The sequence below is a fragment of the Mustelus asterias genome, chromosome 10, assembly GCF_964213995.1.
Source record: "Mustelus asterias chromosome 10, sMusAst1.hap1.1, whole genome shotgun sequence".
In the NCBI taxonomy this organism is placed as follows: domain Eukaryota; kingdom Metazoa; phylum Chordata; class Chondrichthyes; order Carcharhiniformes; family Triakidae; genus Mustelus; species Mustelus asterias.
Window position 1 is genome coordinate 84,855,215 of NC_135810.1, and position 19,134 is coordinate 84,874,348.

General features: G+C 41.0%; 1 protein-coding gene across 7 annotated transcripts in view; it reads left to right on the top strand.

The window, feature by feature from the left end:
* parp4 (poly (ADP-ribose) polymerase family, member 4) overlaps window positions 1-19,134 on the top strand; it is a 109,159-nt gene that overhangs the window by 32,641 nt on the left and 57,384 nt on the right. For 6 of the 7 annotated variants that reach the window (XR_013498885.1, XM_078222080.1, XM_078222083.1 and 3 more), the window contains 11 exons: window positions 162-335; window positions 1,297-1,457; window positions 3,246-3,383; window positions 4,827-4,925; window positions 5,213-5,396; window positions 9,806-9,965; window positions 10,692-10,816; window positions 11,170-11,301; window positions 11,527-11,613; window positions 12,213-12,377; window positions 14,739-14,782. Coding sequence is in view for 6 of the 7 variants with exons in the window: in XM_078222080.1 (XP_078078206.1) it covers window positions 162-335; window positions 1,297-1,457; window positions 3,246-3,383; window positions 4,827-4,925; window positions 5,213-5,396; window positions 9,806-9,965; window positions 10,692-10,816; window positions 11,170-11,301; window positions 11,527-11,613; window positions 12,213-12,377; window positions 14,739-14,782 (1,469 nt within the window). In the remaining variant the exon portion in view is untranslated. The remainder of the gene's footprint in view (window positions 1-161; window positions 336-1,296; window positions 1,458-3,245; window positions 3,384-4,826; window positions 4,926-5,212; window positions 5,397-9,805; window positions 9,966-10,691; window positions 10,817-11,169; window positions 11,302-11,526; window positions 11,614-12,212; window positions 12,378-14,738; window positions 14,783-19,134) is intronic. The other variant, XM_078222082.1, reaches the window with a different exon arrangement.

The window sequence follows — 19,134 nt, forward strand, 5'->3', positions numbered from 1 at the left end:
CTGATCTAAACTGGCACTGGAAGGTTAGAAGTGGGAAAGATTGTTGAGAAATATGTGATAAAGCCAATACAAATCCTGTATCTAAAGTTTAATGGAAAAGTGTGCATTATATTTCAATTAATATTTTACAAACCAGATTAAAGTTTGTTTATTACTTTTAGATAACCAAGGCAGAAGGGATCCTCCTTCAGGTGAAAAAAGCCATTGATGATAAAATTAAGACAGAAACACTGAGAGATTTAATGTCTCAATTCTATTCCCTCTTACTTATTAAACCTGAGGCTGACTCTACAATTACTAAAAGAAAGGTATCAGAGAAACAAGACCTCTGTCAGGTAATTACCCTTTTTTTTGTACATTAGTTCAGTGCATTTGCCACCGTGCTGATGTCATTCTTTCTTATGCATGACTAGTTCACAATTCATGAAATAAGCCCTGAACAGTTATGGTTGGTTCAGTGTTTAAATGCTTTTATACTACACCACAAATATCACACTTTGATGTTTTTGATGGCAACACCCACAGGGGGAGAAATAATAGTTCTGTCAGCATGAGCAGCACTACAGAATAACAGCTTGCATCTATGATTTTCACTTAGCTAATTACCAATTTCAGCATTGTTATCATGAAAAATACCTGGGAACTGAACAGAGGAAACAAGGAAAAGTCAAAAGATGCTACACAGGGTAGTTCAAATTACAGTATCAGAGGCCTTTTGGATAGATTTCTCTTATCTATGAAAAAAAGGAGTTTGGGGGAACCCCTAGAATGAGATAAAAAAAGAAAGTCACTGAAATTATATAATGTGATATTAGTGGCTAATTTTTCTTAACACGGTTAACATTCCAAAGTAGCAGAGAAAGGAACTTCAAGGAACAAACCATTATAATAATGGCTACTTATTTATGTAGCACCTTTAACATAATAAAACATCCTAAGACGCTTCACAGGAGCAATATAAAATAAAGTATGACAAAGAAACTCATCTACGCAGTTACATCCACAGTGCAATTTTGAGGCTAGATAACACAAAAATCACAGTTTTCATGGACTAGCTTTTGATAGTTTTTGCTCTGCTTTTAGTGTATGAATGCTATCCTCTGCTAAGTGCTTTTGCCGATAGGAAAATCAAGATAAAGAATTCATTCTACTCAATCACGTGGGACAGACCAAAAAGCAAAAAGTATAAGATTTGCATGTTTACTTGTCAATATACGTAAAACAGATCAAGGCAGAAATATGAAGGTATAATTTAATGTGACTGTAAAAGATAGGAGATACTTTTTTGTGTTTCAGCTGATAAGGGATGTCGTTAATGCAAGTGAGGCTACGTCATGGACCTCCGTACCTTCTTCACTTAATAAATATCAAGCTTTAAGATGTCAAGTTGAACATGTTGATCCAAACAGTGATGAATTTCTGTCTGTCAAAAATCAATTATTGAACACAAAGCAAAGGTAAAGTCCTGTTTAATATTAGAGTGCTTTACTTCCAAAGAATTCTGTTTCAAATCCTGTTCACCTCTGACAACTTGCATTCCATAGTAATTATTCACAAACCATCCCAGCATCTCCTGAACAGTCTCTAATACAATATTTGATTATCTCAGTCTATACCTTTCTCTATAATTTTCAATACTATTCCAAAATATATATTCATCTCACCTTTGTGCAGATTAATCAACATCTACATCACTTGCTTTAGCTGGGAGTCTATTCCATATATCCATTTCCTTAGAAGAGGAAAATTATTATAATCTATAGAGCAACCAGAAGCTTGCTAATTTCATCCTTTTTTAAAAATGGTGTTCCAAGTCAAGTAACTTTGCATCTAGCCAGTGATACTCACATCCCATAAATGAATAAAAGAAAATCAATCCATAGGCACTCTGGGCAAGATCTTCCAGCTCTTCACATTGGTGGGATCTTATGGTTCTGCCGATAGTGCACCCCGGTAGCGTGTGGTGGATTCAATGGGAAATCCAATTGACAGCACAGAACCAGAAAATCGTGCTACCGGCCAACGGTTTGCCACTTCTTGCCGCTGAGAAACATACTGTGGGGAGGAAGTGGGGGCTGGCTGACTGACTGACTGGCAGAACGGGGGAGGGGGGGGGGGGGCTGGCTGGCTGGCAGGACATCCCTTCCCTGGTCTCTTCGGCATTCTTCCCCATCAATCATTTGAGCGAATTCAATGTTAGTATTAATAAAGTTGTGGCATGAAACGTGTGCAAGAATTGTACCAAACAAAAGGGGGGAACTAGGAAATTGTGAGCAGGAGGAATTAATGCTGTGTTATAAGGGCAATATACAGGGAAGATACAGAATAATTTTAATTTATTCATGAGACATGGGCATCCTTGGCTGGCCAGCATTTAATGCCCATCCCTAGTTGCCCTTGGAGGGCAGTTGAGAGTCAACCACATTGCTGTGGCTCTGGAGTCACATGTGACCCAGACAAGGTAAGGACAGCAGATTTCCCTCCCTAAAGGACATTAGTGAACCAGATGGGTTTTTCCAGCAATCGACAATGGTTTCACGGTCATCAGTAGATTCTTAATTCCAGCTATTTTTTATATAATTCAAATTCCACCATCTGCCGTGGTGGGATTCAAACCCAGGTTCCCAGAACATTAGCTGAGTTTCTGGATTAATAGTCTAACGATAATACCACTAGGCCATAACCTCCCCTTAAAGTTAGAGTTGATGATATTGGATACAATATTTTGTTTGTGAGATTACTTAAAAACGTTTTATCATGGTGAGTATTAATAGATGATTAATCTTTGTGATCGCAGTCCCAAATCCCAGAAACAATCTGCAGTATTTTGCCTTTATTCGTGGATTTTATATTCTGTTTGAGATGCATATAGGGTAATAGACATGGAGACAGCGTTTTGACGTAAAGGGCGGGATTTTACAGCTCGCTTGACCTGAGATTGGAAAATCCCACCCGAGGTCAATGAACATTTCCATTGTCCACCCCTCGCCTGCTTTGATTCCGTGGCGGGCGGAGCGCTAGAATTCCAGCAAAAAAGTGTAGTTGTAGCAAAATTGTACCTTAAATTCATTTTGTGGTTCTTGTCTTTTCCACTGTCAATGATTATAAAGTGAAAAAACTTTATATAGATGAACAGATCTATAAAAGTAAGTTTGAATATCCCAACTCTAATCACTTTCAACTACCTGAATTGCAGTGGTTTTTTTCTGAACTTGGATATATCTACACATGTTTTTGTTTTCCAGTACTTGTTCAGTCAAGATTTTGCAGATTTTTCATGTTGCTAGACTAAGTGAAACTAAAAATTTTCAAAGCCAACTTGGCAATATTCAGCAGTTGTACCATTCCACCTCTGGGAGCAACTTGGTTGGTATATTGTCTCGGTAAGTCAGTTTAATTAACTTGTATGTTTTCTATAGTGCTGTTAAATTTGCACCAGCTGTTGTGAATCTCACAAGTTTGTACTGTTGATAAAGAAAATATGAATGCACCATAAAGTATGAAAAAGTCCAGCATAAATAAAACCAGACAATGCTGGAAAAACTCAGCAGGTCTGGCAGCATCTATGGAGAGAGCAACAGAGTTAACGTTTCAAGTCCAATATGACTTCTGGGAACTTTGGGTTCTTGTGCAGTAACCTTTTATGTAGTGACTTATTAGATGCCTTTGGAAATCCAAATACATATCTGTTGTTTTTCTTTTATCCACCCTGCTAGTTGCATGCTCAAAGAGCACTAATACATTTTTCATAAACAATTTACTGACTGCCTGATAGTATTACAATTTTCTAAATGTCCCGCTACTGCTTCCTGGACAAAAAGGCATGTATTGTCTTGTTCTTTAGCTAAGGAGGTGTCAGACTCCAGCATCCGCCTATACAAGTGAGGAAGGAGTCTTGTCTTCTACTGGATAGTCAGATGCTCTTTCCGAGGGTAGAAAAGTTGGATAGTCAAATGCACTTTCCTAGGGTAGAAAAGTCAAGTACTAAGGGACTTAGGTTTGAAGGTGTATGGGGAAAAGTTTAGAGAGGAGACGTGCGAGGCACATTTTTACACAGAGGGTGGTGAATGTCTGGAATGCGTTGCCCGGGGAGATGGTGGGAGCAGGTGCAATAGCGGCATTTAAGGGGCAACTAGATGAATACATGAATAGGATGGGAGTGGAAGGATACGGACCCCGTAAGTGCATATGGTTTTAGTTTAGACAGGCATCGTGTTCGGCGCAGACTTGGAGGGCCGAAAGGCCTGTTCCTGTGCTATACATTTTTTTGTTCTTTGTTCTTTTGCACCTGACCATTGATAATCCTCCAAAGTGCTTGTCATCCGATTCAATAAGTCATTTATGCCTATGCCAACTTAAACACTGACTTTCTGCATAACCAGCAAGTCTATACATCTTGAGTTCAGTTGTACATGGGCACTTTCTGATCCTGTCCAACATCTTGAAAAGAGATCTGTTTTTATTTCCCTGATTGGATCCTGCCCACAAGTCACTCATTGTTATAGTTAGTAGCCTAACATTTGCTGATAAGGCTCAGAAGTTTACTCACCAATCATAAGCACTTCCGTAAGACCACTAGCCTATCTAAAAACAAGTGGGTTTTCAAATAATCCCTTGTCAAGAGTGATTGTCAAGGTTTGCACTTCAAAATGACTCGTTACTGAACTTTTAAAGACAAAGTTCTATCCTTACAACAGTATGTTGGTAAATAGATTGGTAAAGCAATTATTAGTAAATTAATCCGTGATGATCTCGTAGCATTCTTACTGATAAATGACATTCAGTAGTTTAAATGGTATTCATGTATTATTGCACCGATTTCACAGTGGGTTATTATTGCCAAAGACAGTAGTGGAAGATTATGGGGTGGAGCGAACTGATCTTGGCAAACTTGGAAGTGGGATTTACTTCAGCAATTCAATCAGGTCAGTTAAACTTTGCTCAGCATTGTTCTTATAAAGCTAAATTAATCTGGACGGAAGTTGTGTTGTCAGTCACAGTTGAAAATTTACTTTAGTTCGTGATTTTGATTTTAATATGCCTGTTGTCGGCTGCGACATGAGTATTTTTGGTAGGCAAAATGGAATCTGAAAATGATTTGCTAGGCCTGCCCAAAAACTCTGTGGAAAGGCTACAGTGTCCTTGAATAATTTATGTTTGTGTTTTTTATGTGTTGTGATAATATGTACTAAAACATACTTTAAAATTGCAGCACAAGCATTAAATACTCAAAGCCCAATAAAATTGATGGAAGCTGTCTCTTGGTGATCTGTGATGTTTCACTGGGTAAATGTAAGAACTACTACAGGAAGGACTTGCTCTTAACTGCTGCACCAGCAGAATACTCAAGTGTACACGGAATCCGTAAAACTGAAAACATTTTCACGGAGTTTGAGGTATAACTATTGCCATAAACAATAAACATGAAGTTGTGTTTTTGTTTTGTAAAAATTGTTTTCAAAGCACTTCCTAGTGTTGGATAAATACGATAAAACAAAGATACTTTACAATGCTAATAATGATAACCCTATTTTCACAGCAACTAGAAGCATGTACACTGAAAGAAAGGATGGTTATATCAACAGTCCCAGCGGAAATGCTGAACTTTCTGTGGTTTATAAGAGTTTTGAGTGACATAGAATAACTTATGAACCAGGAGTTTTATTTTTAGCAAATAGCTTACCAGGAGTATACTCATTTCCCATCAGTTCCCTAAAAGGGCAACTGCTTGGTCATTAAACCCTTGATATTGATAGATCTTATTTGCACTCTCTTTCTCAGTTCTTCACAACCATGCAAAAAGGAGAAATTCCACCTGATATGGTGCGATGCTTGAGTTCAGCCTGCATTCCAAGATCCCACTCAAAAGTTATCCCGGGTTTATAATAGCAAAGGGAGCAAAAGGATAAAAAGTTGTTTAAAAGTAATTGTGCATTGATGGTGAAGCACAGAATTGAAGTTGGTGATCCAAGACTACACTCTTCAGACTAAAGTCATCATATTTATTCATTTCCCGATCATGATTTTTATTAAAGGTCTTAATGAAAAATCCATTAAACGGTGGCTGCATTTCAATGTGAAGGGAATCTTGGGGTATGGAGGTGGGGCAAGAGAGTGGAGTTAATAAAACAGAGTTGATCCATGTCACCTAAAATGGCTTATCTTCTGACCCCCTGAATCTTTGCCGCTACATGAAGCAGGTGAAGGAGGGTAATGAATTTTGGAGGACATCCATACTTCAGCAGAATGTTTTAGAATGTCTCAAATTTAGAGTCAAAGGCCTTTGACAAGTCAGAGAACACTATGCAGAGAGGCTAATGTTGTTCACAACATTTTTCTTGTAGTTGGTTAGCTGCAAATATGTCAGCCATGTCTCTTGATGGCCTAAACCCATATTGATGTTCAGGGTGTAGCTCTTCAGATGTACTAAACTAATTCAGGATAGGTTTTGTAATGATCTTTCCTATAATGGAAAGCATGGAGATGCCTCTGTAATTTGCACAGTTGGATTTGTTATTGAAGTGCAATAGGAGTACATGCTGTTGCAGCCATGATCAGTGGGAGTGAGGGGGTCTTGTTGCCACTCTGCACAGGGTTTGTGAGCAGAGGGAGGGAGGGTGGTGATTGGGGCTAGCCATTCGGGTGGGGCGGGATCGGGGCTGGCCCAGAGACATCCGGGAGGCCAGTGATCGGGAGGTCGGCAGTGCGTGGCCGCTGCGCAAGCGCCAATTTCTGCTCTGACAGATCGGCACATGCTCAGCGCTACACTGCATGCCTCTGCAGCGGGAATAGGCCCAGCCCCATTATTTTCAGAGGGAATCCTGCTACGGCACTCTGAAATGCTCAGAGTGTCAGAGATTCATTTTGAAAATCCCGCTTTAAAAAACCAGTGGGAGTTACTCCTGTTTTCCCACGAATTGGGGACTTAGAATTTTTTTGGGAGAATCCCGGCCTTGTTCTTTATAAAATTTCTCTTGATTTTTTGCGCTGAGAAAGTGCAGGATTACTGCATTAAACATATGTTTGTAATCTATTTAAAAGTCTTCTATATGCTATACATCTCCATCTCTTAAATCTTAAAATTTTCAAGTTAAAAATGTTGAATAACGTAACTTGTATAAAATGCCAAATTTTGCTGCACTTCTCTGCAAACAGCAAGTCTAGGGGCTTGTGGATTTCTTGGTCACAAAGATCAAGACCATCCGCTCAGCTGCCTGCACTGCTTCCTCCTCTTCTCCTGCCTCCCCAAAGCTGCCACTACCAATTTCTCCAAGTTCATCCCATCCATGAGACCCACTTCCCTGAGTCTTTTTACTGAATTTGCTTTCCTAGACACCATGTAATAAAATAGAACATATTTGACATTAGTTTTGCCCCTGTATGTTGTGCTACTCTGGTGCCCCTACTGGTTCTACCACCATCGTAAGAAGTCTCACAACACCAGGTTAAAGTCCAACAGGTTTAATTGGTAGCAAAAGTCACTAGCTTTTGGAGCACTGCTCCTTCATCAGGTAAGTGGGAGTTCTGTTCACAAACAGGGCATATAAAGACACAAACTCAATTTACAAAATAATGGTTGGAATGCGAGTCTTTACAGGTTATCAAGTCTTAAAGGTACAGACAATGTGAGTGGAGAGAGTGTTAAGCTCAGGTTAAAGAGATGTATATTGTCTCCAGACAGGACAGTTAGTGAGATTTTGCAAGCCAAGGCAAGTCGTGGGGGTTACAGATAGTGTGACATGAACCCAAGATCCCGGTTGAGGCCGTCCTCATGTGTGCGGAACTTGGCTATCCGTTTCTGCTCAGCAACTCTGCGTTGCCGTGTGTCGTGAAGGCCACCTTGGAGAACGCTTACCCGAAGATCAGAGGCTGAATGCCCTTGACTGCTGAAGTGTTCACTCTTGAGAACACTCTTGCCTGGTGATTGTCGAGCAGTGTTCATTCATCCGTTGTCGTAGCATCTGCATGGTCTCCCCAATATACCATGCCTGAGCACATCCTTTCCTGCAGCGTATCAGATAGACAACGTTGGCCGAGTTGCAAGAGTAGGTACCGTGTACCTGGTAGATGGTGTTCTCACGTGAGATGATGGCACGTCCGTGTCGATGATCGGGCACGTCTTGCAGAGGTTGCTGTGGCAGGGTTGTGTGGTGTCGTGGTCACTGTTCTGAAGGCTGGGTAGTTTGCTGCGGACAATGGTCTGTTTGAGGTTGTGCGGTTGTTTGAAGGCAAGAAGTGGGGGTGTGGGGATGGCCTTGGCGAGATGTTCGTCTTCATCAATGACATGTTGAAGGCTCCGGAGAAGATGTCGTAGCTTCTCTGCTCCGGGGAAGTACTGGACAACGAAGGGTACTCTGTCCGCCGTGTCCTGTGTTTGTCTTCTGAGGGGGTCGGTGCGGTTTTTCGCTGTGGCACGTCGGAACTATCGATCTATGAGTCGAGCGCCATATCCTGTTCTTATGAGGACATCCTTCAGCGTCTGGAGGTGTCTGTTGCGATCCTCCTCATCTGAGCAGATCCTGTGTATACGGAGGGCTTGTCCGTAGGGGATGGCTTCTTTAACGTGTTTAGGGTGGAAGCTGGAGAAGTGGAGCATCGTGAGGTTATCCGTGGGCTTGCGTTATAGTGAAGTGCTGAGGTGACCGTCCTTGATGGAGATGCGTGTGTCCAAGAATGCAACTGATTCCGGAGAGTAGTCCATGGTGAGTCTGATGGTGGGATGGAACTTGTTGATGTCATCATATAGTTGTTTCAATGATTGTTCACCATGAGTCCAAAGGAAGAAAATGTAATTGATGTATCTAGTGTATAGCATCGGTTGAAGGTCCTGTGCGGTGAAGAGGTCTTGTTCGAACCTGTGCATGAAGATGTTGGCATATTGAGGTGCGAATTTGGTTCCCATGGCTGTTCCGTGTGTCTGGATGAAGAACTGGTTGTTGAAGATGAAGACATTGTGGCCCAGGATGAAGCGGATGAGTTGTAAAATTGCATCTGGAGACTGGCAGTTGTCGGCGTTGAGTACTGAGGCAGTTGCAGCAATGCCATCGTTGTGGGGGATGCTGGTGGATAGTCCAGAGACATCCATTGTGACGAGGAGTGCTCCTGGTTCAACTGCTCCATATGTGCTGAGTTTCTGTAGGAAGTTCATATTGTCGCGACAAAAGCTGGGGGTTCTTTGTACAATGGGTTTCAGGATGCCCTCGACGTAGCCAGAGAGGTTCTCGCACAGGGTCCCATTGCCCGATACGATGGGACAGCCGGGTGTGTTTGCCTTGTGTATCTTCGGGAGGCAGTAGAGATCTCCAACGTGGGGAGTACGTGGGATGAGAGCACAGAGAGTGCCCTGAAGGTCCAGCATCTACCACCATCACGCAGCACCCCCTCCCTCCCCCACCCTCAACAGTTCCCAACACTTTCGGATCTTGAGTGCAACCACCTGTTCATCTTTTCCCTTTAGGATTCCAGCCTTCTTCATCTAGCACTCCTGCCAATCTCCACATGCTGCAATTGGACTTTGGTCCACACTGAATAGATAAATATTTAAGGTCTGGGTTACACTAAAAATATTTTGGGGGCAATAATAATAATGAAACCAAACATATGTAAACTACTAATGAATTTCTTCACAAAAATAATTGTTGCAAGATATTTGTTAAATGGGCACCTTAAATTAGATTGAGAGTAAATGTTTTCATTTAATTGAGTGATTTATTTTTGTAATGAAATATAATGCATGATTTGTTTGATGTCATTTTTCTTCCACGAGTGAATCATTTATGCCAATGTTTCTTCTTTTTCCTTCCAGGATGATGAGTTTGTTGTTTATAGCACTTCCCAAGTGAAAATTAAATATGTTGTCCAGTTCTGCATTGATGAAGATCAGCTAAAACCATTCCATCCTCTTATTAATGTAGCTCCTGAAGAAACCAACCCTTCAATATTGACATCTGCAGACATTGATATAGGTTAGAATTACCTCGTGTATGTTTTTGTGCTTAACATTTAAAATGAATAAATTGCTGCACAATTAATGAATCACTAGTTAGAATCTCAATTCTAATTTTTTTTCAACAATGTTGAACAAAGTCCAAAGATGTGCGGGTTAGGTTGATTGGCCATGCTAAATTGCCCCGAGTGTTCGGGGATTAGCAGAGTAAATATGTGGGGTTACGAGAATAGGGCCTGGATGGGATTGTGGCCGGTAGACTCAGTGGGCCGAATGGCCTCCTCCTGCCCTATGGGGATTCCATTCCATGAATAGATGTATGCATAAAGTACCAATTTAATGGTAATTCTGCAGAAAACAAATTTGTGTGATACTATCATTTGCACTTTCAAACGATGCCCAAAACCTTCTTAAGGTCGTAAAAGTAGAGGGAATGAGTTGATGTGGGAGGCATCTGCTACAGATCCATTTCTAGAGAGGAAAGAAAAATATTGAGTTGACAGTTGTTAATTTGGATTTTCTGTAATACTCAGGTTCAGTGGTGTCAGACATTCCTGCAAGTGGTCCAATCTGTCTTTCTTGTACAGAAATGACTGCCACTGTCCTGTATCTATTTCAGTAGTAGAGAGACTCAGTGATGCAGCAACCTGATCTCTTATCATTTGCATGTGTACTTCTTCAATCTCTCTACATAGGGATTGGATTAACACTAGTAGTTGTAGTAATTCAATTCCTTTACTTACAGATGATTTGGAAGCTGCTCAGGATCCTTCAAAAAATGTTAAGTCTGGCCTTCAGGACAGTGCCGGCAATGAGATTGCACTGCAGGAATTTCATGTAGAGGCAAAGTTAATGGATCTTGTTGCTCAGGTACCAATGGTGATTGATCAGGGTGCTAAGACTTGGAAGACAGGAAAATAAATGTTGTTCATTAAAAAAATACAGAGGGGAGGAGATTTCTTCTGTGTCCCAGGAATAAGGACTGTATGAAAATGGATTTATAAATATTGTAAATATTTTTACCACTAGCAAACAAGAAAAAGGAAACATGTATGCACCTATCCCTTCCATTTATCAGTGTTATACTTTTTATGTCTGTTTTCGGAGAAATAGGATGGAGCTCAACCAAATGAGGGATTGCATGTAACTATTTCCAATTTAATACAATTTTAATTTGCATAACTCTCGAAGTCCATCAGTAAATACGTCATTTTGTCTTCTAGGTTATGATTTTCCAGTCCTACACAAACCCCAGTGTTTTTCCTATAGAAGCTAAGTATGTATTTCCTTTGGATGATGCAGCAGCTGTATGTGGATTTGAGGCTTTCATTAATGGAAAACACATTATTGGTCAGGTAATTAACCTAAAGCTTCACATCATTGTAAAAAGACTAAAACGAGATTATTTCTAAAGACATTGCAATCTGTTTGATGGATATTCTACTGTATCTGTTTTGTGTCTGCTGCTGCTCCTATTTCTTATGTTCTTTTGTTCCGAGTTTCTGACTAATGTAAAATTGCATTTGTTCGTGTATATTTTCTTTTTTTTTTAAAAAGTATTTTCTATTTTGCTCTTGTAGGTAAAAGAAAAGCAACAAGCTCATCACGAGTATCAACAGGCCATCAAACAAGGGCATGGGGCCTACCTAATGGATCAGGCTAGTGCTGTAAGCCTTAAACATTCTTTTTCATTTGCTGCACTCCCTAATAGACATAACAATGAAATACTCAAATAAAAGCAAAATACTGCAGATGCTAGAAATCTGAAATAGAAACAGAAAATGCTGGATAAACAGCAGGTATAGTAGCATCTGTGAAAAGAAAGAGTTAATGTTTTGAGTCCAAATGACAATTCTATGGAGACTCAAAATGCTAACTCTGTTTCTCTCTCCAGATGCTACCAAACCTGCTGAGTTTATCCAACATTTTCTGTTAACCATGAAAGAGATTGAATATCATTTTTAGAATTTTGTAACTTCGGTTGGAGTGTAATCCGTAATTTGATACAAGGCCCTGCATCCAACAATACTTTTTAGCTTATTTAATCATTTCTATTTTGTGACATTTTTTGGCCAATCATGATGTATGAAACATTTGGGTATGTTTCCTATTGGGTGGGAGGATTATGTTCTTCTTTCATTGCAAATAGGAGTTTTATCTATTTTCTTCACAATTAAATGTTTAAAAACCATGATATAAACAGGTAAATTCAAACCTTTAAGCATTTTAATCTGATATCTAATCTATGTTTTACTTAATGTTTCAGGATGTCTTTACCATTAGCATTGGAAATCTACCACCAAATGCCAGTGTCATCATTAAAATCACCTACATCACTGAGCTCTCTGTCGATTGTGAATACATTTCCTTTCTACTGCCTGGAAGTCTTACATCCCAACAACAGGACAAAGCTTTACAAGAGAAAACTCAGGTTCAATTTCCAAATATTTCTTTTGATTAACCTATCATATAGAACTAATTGAAGCCTCCAGCAATAACAATGTTATCGTCATCTTCCAAATATACTTGACATTTATTTAGAGTAACAGGGTTAAACCATTATTTGAATCCAAGTGCTGTTCAAAACATCAAGGGCTTTTTCTCTGTGAAGCCAAAACTAGTTTGTTTCCAGCAACTGTTACTGTTGACCTATTTCCAGAATATTTTTCATGTCGTCTTCATAAAGACTGATATAAAATATATATTTAATAACTCTGCCATTTTTTTATTCCCGGTAATAATTTGACCTGTTGCAGTTTCTGGTGGACCCACGCTTGCTTTCATTAATCTCTTGCTGTTTAGAATCCATTTTTAGAAGCTGTATTTGACAGCAGGGCACAGTATTCCTGCCCCCGTTCCAACTAAAATGTCTGTAGGCAGCCCACCCACCAAAAAGCTGGCTACCCCACAGGTATTTTATGCTGCAAAGATATCTTCACTCCTCTGATTATCTGGTCATTATCACATTGCTGTTTGTGGGACTTTGCTGAATGCAAATTGGCTGACGCATACCCTACATTAAAACAGGTAGTACAGTTCTAAAGTATTTAATGGTCTGTAAAGCACTTTGAGATGTCCAGTGACCTTTTGTGCATCCCCAGTTGCTCCAACATTGAAGACTGCCTTCAGTTACCTGAAGGTTCCAAACTCTGTCATGCTTTCCTCTTTTCATAGAAATCATAGAAACCCTACAGTGTAGAAAGAGGCCATTCGGCCCATCGAGTCTACACCGACCACAATCCCACCCAGGCCCTACCCCCATATTCCTACATATTTACCCACTAATCCCTCTAATCTACCCATCTCAAGACACTAAGGGGCAATTTTTAGCATGGCCAATCAACCTAACCCGCACATCTTTGGACTCTTTAGACCAAGCTTTGGATCATATGACCTAATATCTCTTTATGTGGATCAGTGTTATATCTTGTTTTATAATACTTCAATAAAACATCAATTAAGATGTTTAATTACAATAAAAGCACTATCTAAATGTAAATAGTTGTCATTGCACACGATCTCTACCTTTTCTCTTTCACTGTTATTGGTTCTAGTTACCCACTACAGAATTTCCTTCACCCAGTCTATTTTGCCCCTTGCCCTTGCACCTGACAGGCAGTAGTTTATTCAGGACTATCAGTTGCAGATGTGAAATAGTCTATCTGTCCCTGAAATGATTGAATTTCTTATTATTACCTCTGGCCCCCCTCTCTTAACACTATGGCCTCTGCTATCTCAATCTCTTCTCAACCGCCCCCTAACTTTTTGCCATTCCCATCACCCGAACTTGCATTCATTGTGTGCACTGTGATATTCAGCCCCTCAAACAACTTCAAGCTGCAGAAATTTTCTGCGCTCGCTATCTAGAGTCCTCCCACTTCTTATTCATTGTTTCATTGCTCCTTCATACAGGGCGACTATGACATGTAATGTATATCACATGATTTCTTCCTTTTGTATAGTGCAGAATGTCCCTAACCTCTACTTAATTTCAGTAGTTTAAAGCTTGACTGAGTCCACCTGGAGAAGGTCCTTGCAGTATGGTTATGTTTGACATTCCTAGATTTCAGAAACTCCCAAGCATGCAAGTTCAACATGGCACTAGTTTGTACTGTCCTACAATAATTAACACCAGTGAATGATGAAATTCATGCTGGCAGACTACTCCAAACTTGGATTAAGAAAAGCGTTTGGAGGAGGATTAATCCAATCTGAAAATTATAGCTCTGATCATTTATTCAGAGCTGCAGTGATGATAATATCAAACCATCTGAACCCCTGAAAGCGGATAGGACTAATCAGAGAAGAGCGAAACAAAATTAGAAATGTGGCAGAAAAGAATCAGACTGAAAACTTATTCCTTCGTGTGTTGATTCTTCAATATGTTTAACCTTAACAATCCCTAGTTGCACAAAATAAACTTAAGAGCTTCAGGTTATGTTTCACAAACAATTCACAAATCTATACAGCAACATCAACTGGAAGATATATTTCCAAATGCAAAGGTTGCATTGGAGCTCTAATGTATGACAGAATGTAAAGCTGCAAGTGCATGCCATTGATTCCTTTCACTATATGTTCCTTGTCTTCATTGTGCTGCTAGGAAGAACAGATAGATAGTGGCACTGGCTTGTGCAAGGGAGCAGGATAGCTGCCTACACCCTCATCCAGAGTATGGCCTACATTATGGGTGAAACCGAAAGGGAGGATGAGCAGCAAATATAAGATCATTTTAAAATAAAGATTCTGAATGGAGATATGTGTTGATGTAGTCTTGAAAACTGTTTTTCAGGAATCTCTGAAAAAAATGGATGTGAAACAACAGGAGCCAGCTGGGTAAGTCCATCAGCATGGATATTTGGCAACCATAGCAGTCATTATAAATATTAATTGTTAAATACACTGACCTAGAGATTGAATTGTACACACATCAGGGTTTGATCCTGGTGCAGTGCACACTGCATGTGTCTAATGAGGCTGGCAGCAGGATCATGGCAGTTTGGTCGATCAGCCTCATGTGTTTATCGCTGATGAGCTTCTGATGCAGCACGGTAGCACAGTGGTTAGTACTGCTGCTTCACAGCGCCAGGGACCCAGGTTCGATTCCTGGCGTGGGTCACTGTCTGTGTGGAGTTTGCACGTTCCCCCTGTGTCTGCGTGGGTTTCCTCTGGGTGCTCCGTTTCTTCCCACATCCTGAAAGACGTGCTTGTTAGGTGCATTGACCCAAACAGGCATTGGACTGTGGCGACTATGGGAATTTCACAGTAACTTCATTGCAGTGTTAATGTAAGCCTTACTTGTGACTAATAAATAAACTTTAATGCGATATCAGGCACCTATTGAGCAATCCTAACCAATCACCAACACAGAATGGACCCTTGGATGACAATTTTATACCAGAAAACTGACGGCACTGTGGTTAGCACTGCTGCCTCACAGTGCTAGGAACCCGGTTCAATTCTAGCCTTGAGTGACTGTCTGAGTGGAGTTTATATGTTCTCCCTGTATCTGCAGGGGCTTCCTCACACATTCCAAAGATGTGCAGATTAGATGGATTAACCATGATAAATGTGTAGTGTTATGGGGGATAGGGTGGAAGGGAGGGCCTGTGTGGGATGTTCTTTTGGAGAATCGGTGCAGACTCGATGGCCAGATGGCCTCTTTCTGCACTGTAGCGATTCTTTGGTTCTAAAATGGATACAGCACTATCCAACATCTCAGCCATCTGCTGTGCTGGATAAGTGATGTTTGAGTCACATGGACCAAGACGTCGGTCCAAGGTTGATTTCTTGTCTTCTCCAAATTGGTTGAGAATAGCTAAGCAAAGGTGGAGGTACAACAATTGGCCTTTGACTCTGGACTGAGATGGGGAACACTCTGTCAGGGTACCTATTACTCGAATCACTATTTAGTGACTCCTGCTGGAAAGTGCAAGCATGTCAACTTTGACTGAGGATAGCATCAAGTTTATCTGTGATGCTCACCCTCCTCTTTCTTCCCTTCCATTTCCCATGTGTGGCTGATTAGAATGTCTGCTCTAATTGTTGAAGCTCATGCGAGAAGGGAGGTCATTAAAGATTTTTAGACATAATCACAACATAACTTACCGTTTTCAGGAGATAAAAGAAAATGTGGGGGGAAGGAAATATCAAGTCTGACGAGATCAAGTTTCCTTTGAGTCAGTCTTTAGCACATCAGTAAATATTTCACTACAACCATCTGCAGCCCCCACCCCGTGGCGGGGCCAGCGAGCCAGTGAAATCTCCGTTCACATCGGAGGGGGCCAGAAGATCCCACTGGCGTAATAAGCTGGTAAATTCTGGCCGGTGAGTCAGGTTTCTGGAGTTAAATTAGCTCCAAGGTGACGAACTTGAAGATGAAAAGTGAAACGTAGCAGATTCAATAGCCTCATAACTGAGCCAAGCAAATTTGCTACCCTGTTGGGCACTGCTGATAACTGACTAGCCAGCATAGCTTGGGAATTGGAGCAGGATGGGTAGACCCAGTGTGAATGGTTATAGTTCTTTTAATTAAGCTACAGATAATTTTGCATGTCACAGTCTCAATAGATAGGATGGTGCAGTAGGAAACTTATCTTGTAGCTTTGTGGCTGGTAAAGCATCATGACTTTGTATGGCCATGCTCCAAATGTACCCCTGCACTGACTGGCGATTCCTAAGCACTGGCTGTTGCTGATCAACTCTCTGGACCTGAGGAAGTAGCCTATTCCCCTACAATGGAAAGTATTTGTTCCATGTCAGGTAAACAGAAACACTGCTCATGGATGGATTGTTTTCAAAATACTTAAGTATGGCGATGGATTTCTGTGCATGTTTCACATCCAGGTGTGGGAAATTACACAGTTGTACCAAATGAAGCTACGAAGCTACTATTGATTCACTTTCCTCCACCCCATCTGGCAGTGCATTTTAATGTGTAAAGAAAAAATGTTTTCCCTCGGGCCACATTTTAGTTTTGCTAATTATCTTGAAACGGTACCCTTCTTTTTCGTCATTTAATGTAGTTAAGTCTTCATGATTGTAAATGCCAATGGTAAATCTTCTCTTAGCCTTTTCTGCTCTAAGAAGAACAACCTCAGCTTCTCCAGAATATGCATGTCTTGGGAACATTCAAGGCAATCTCTTCTGTACTATTTGGTTTTGGTGTTCTCCCTAAAGTTGGGGACCGGAATTTGTTGTAATACTTCAATATGTTTTATACAGATTTAGGATAACTGCTTGGCTTTTATTCTTTATGCCTCTGGTATAAAGCCTATGATCCCTGATAGTTATGGTAACCAGTCCTGCCACCTTCAAAGAATTTTGCACCCCCAAGTCTCTGCTCTTGCACCTCCTTTAAAATTGAACCATTTGACTTGAATGGTTTTCCTCACACTTTCTGCATTGAATTTCATCTGTTACGAATCCGGCCATTCAACCAAGGTCCATTCTACATCCTCTTGAAACCTATTTATATCTTTCTTACTTCCAAGTTTGATGTCATCTGCAAAGTATGAAATTCTGCCCAAGTCCAAGTTATTAGAAAATAGCAGTGATGTGATTTGATTTATTATTGTCACATGTATTAGTATACAGTGAAAAGTATTGTTTCTTGCTCACTATACAGACAAAACATACCATTCATAGAGAAGGAAATGAGAGAGTGCAGAATGTAGTGTTACAGTCATAGCTAGAGTCTAGAGAAAGATCAACTTAATGCAAGGCAAGTCCATCCAAAAGTCTGATGGCAGCAGGGAAGAAGCTGTTCTTAAGTCGGTTGGTATGTGACCTCAGACTTTTGTATCTTTTTCCCGACGTAAGAAGGCGGAGGACAGAATGTCCGGGGTGCGTGGGGTCCTTAATTATGCTGGCCACTTTGCCGAGGCAGCAGGAAGTGTAGACAGAGTCAATGGATGGGAGGCTGGTTTGCATGATGGATTGGGCTGCGTTCACAACCTTTAGTAGTTCCTTGCGGTCTTGGGCAGAGTAGGAGCCATACCAAGCTGTGATACAACCAGAAAGAATGCTTTCTATGGTTCATCTGTAAAAGTTGGTGAGAGTCGTAGCTGACATGCCAAATTTCCTTAGTCTTCTGAGAAAGTAGAGGCATTGGTGGGCTTTCTTAACTATAGTGTCGGCATGGGGGGACCAGGACAGATTATTGGTGATCTGGACACCTAAAAACTTGAATCTCTCAACCATTTCAACTTCGCCCCGTTGATGTGGGCAGGGGCATGTTCTCCACTACGCTTCCTGAAGTTGATGACCAGCTCCTTCGTTTTGTTGACATTGAGGGAGAGATTATTGTCGCTGCACCCCAGTTCACCAGATTCTCTATGTCATTCCTGTACTCTGTCTCATCATTGTTTGAGATCCGACCCACTACGGTGGTGTTATCAGCAAACTTGAAAATCGAGTTGAGGGGAATTTGGCCACACAGTCATAGGTGTATAAGGAGTATATTAGGAGGCTGAGAACACAGCCTTGTGGGGCACCAGAGTTGCGGATGATCGTGGAGAAGGTGTTGTTGCCTATTTTAACTGATTGTGGTCTGTGGGTTACGAAGTTCAGGATCCGGTCGCAGGAGGAGGAGCCGAGGCCCAGGCCATGGAGGTTGGAGATGAGTTTTGTAGGAATAATGGTGTTGAAGGCTGAGCTGTAGTCAATAAATAGGAGTCTGACATGAGTGTATTTGTTATCTAGGTGTTACGGGGTTGAGTGCAGGGCCAGGGAGATGGCATCTGCTGTGGACCTGTTGCAGCGATAGGTGAACTGGAATGGATCCAGGCAGTCAGGAGTCTGGAATTGATTAGTGCCATGACTAATCTTTCAAAGCACTTCATAATGATGGATGTCAGAGTCACCGGACGATAGTTATTAAGGCACGCTGATTGGCTTTTCTTAGGTACTGGGAAGATGGTCATCTTCTTGAAACAGATCGGGACCTCAGATTGTTGTAAAGAGAGGTTGAAGATGTCTGAGAATATCCCGCCAGCTGATCCACACAGGATCTGAGTGCTCATCCAGGTTCCCCATCCAGGCCAGTCGCTTTCCATGGGTTGTTGTTTGAGAAATCTGCTCTGACATCTGCAATGGTGACCTCAAATACAGGTTCATCTGAGGCTTCCAGGGTGGAGGGCGTGCTCTCGCTGACCTCTTGCTCAAAACAGGCGTAGAATGCATTGAGC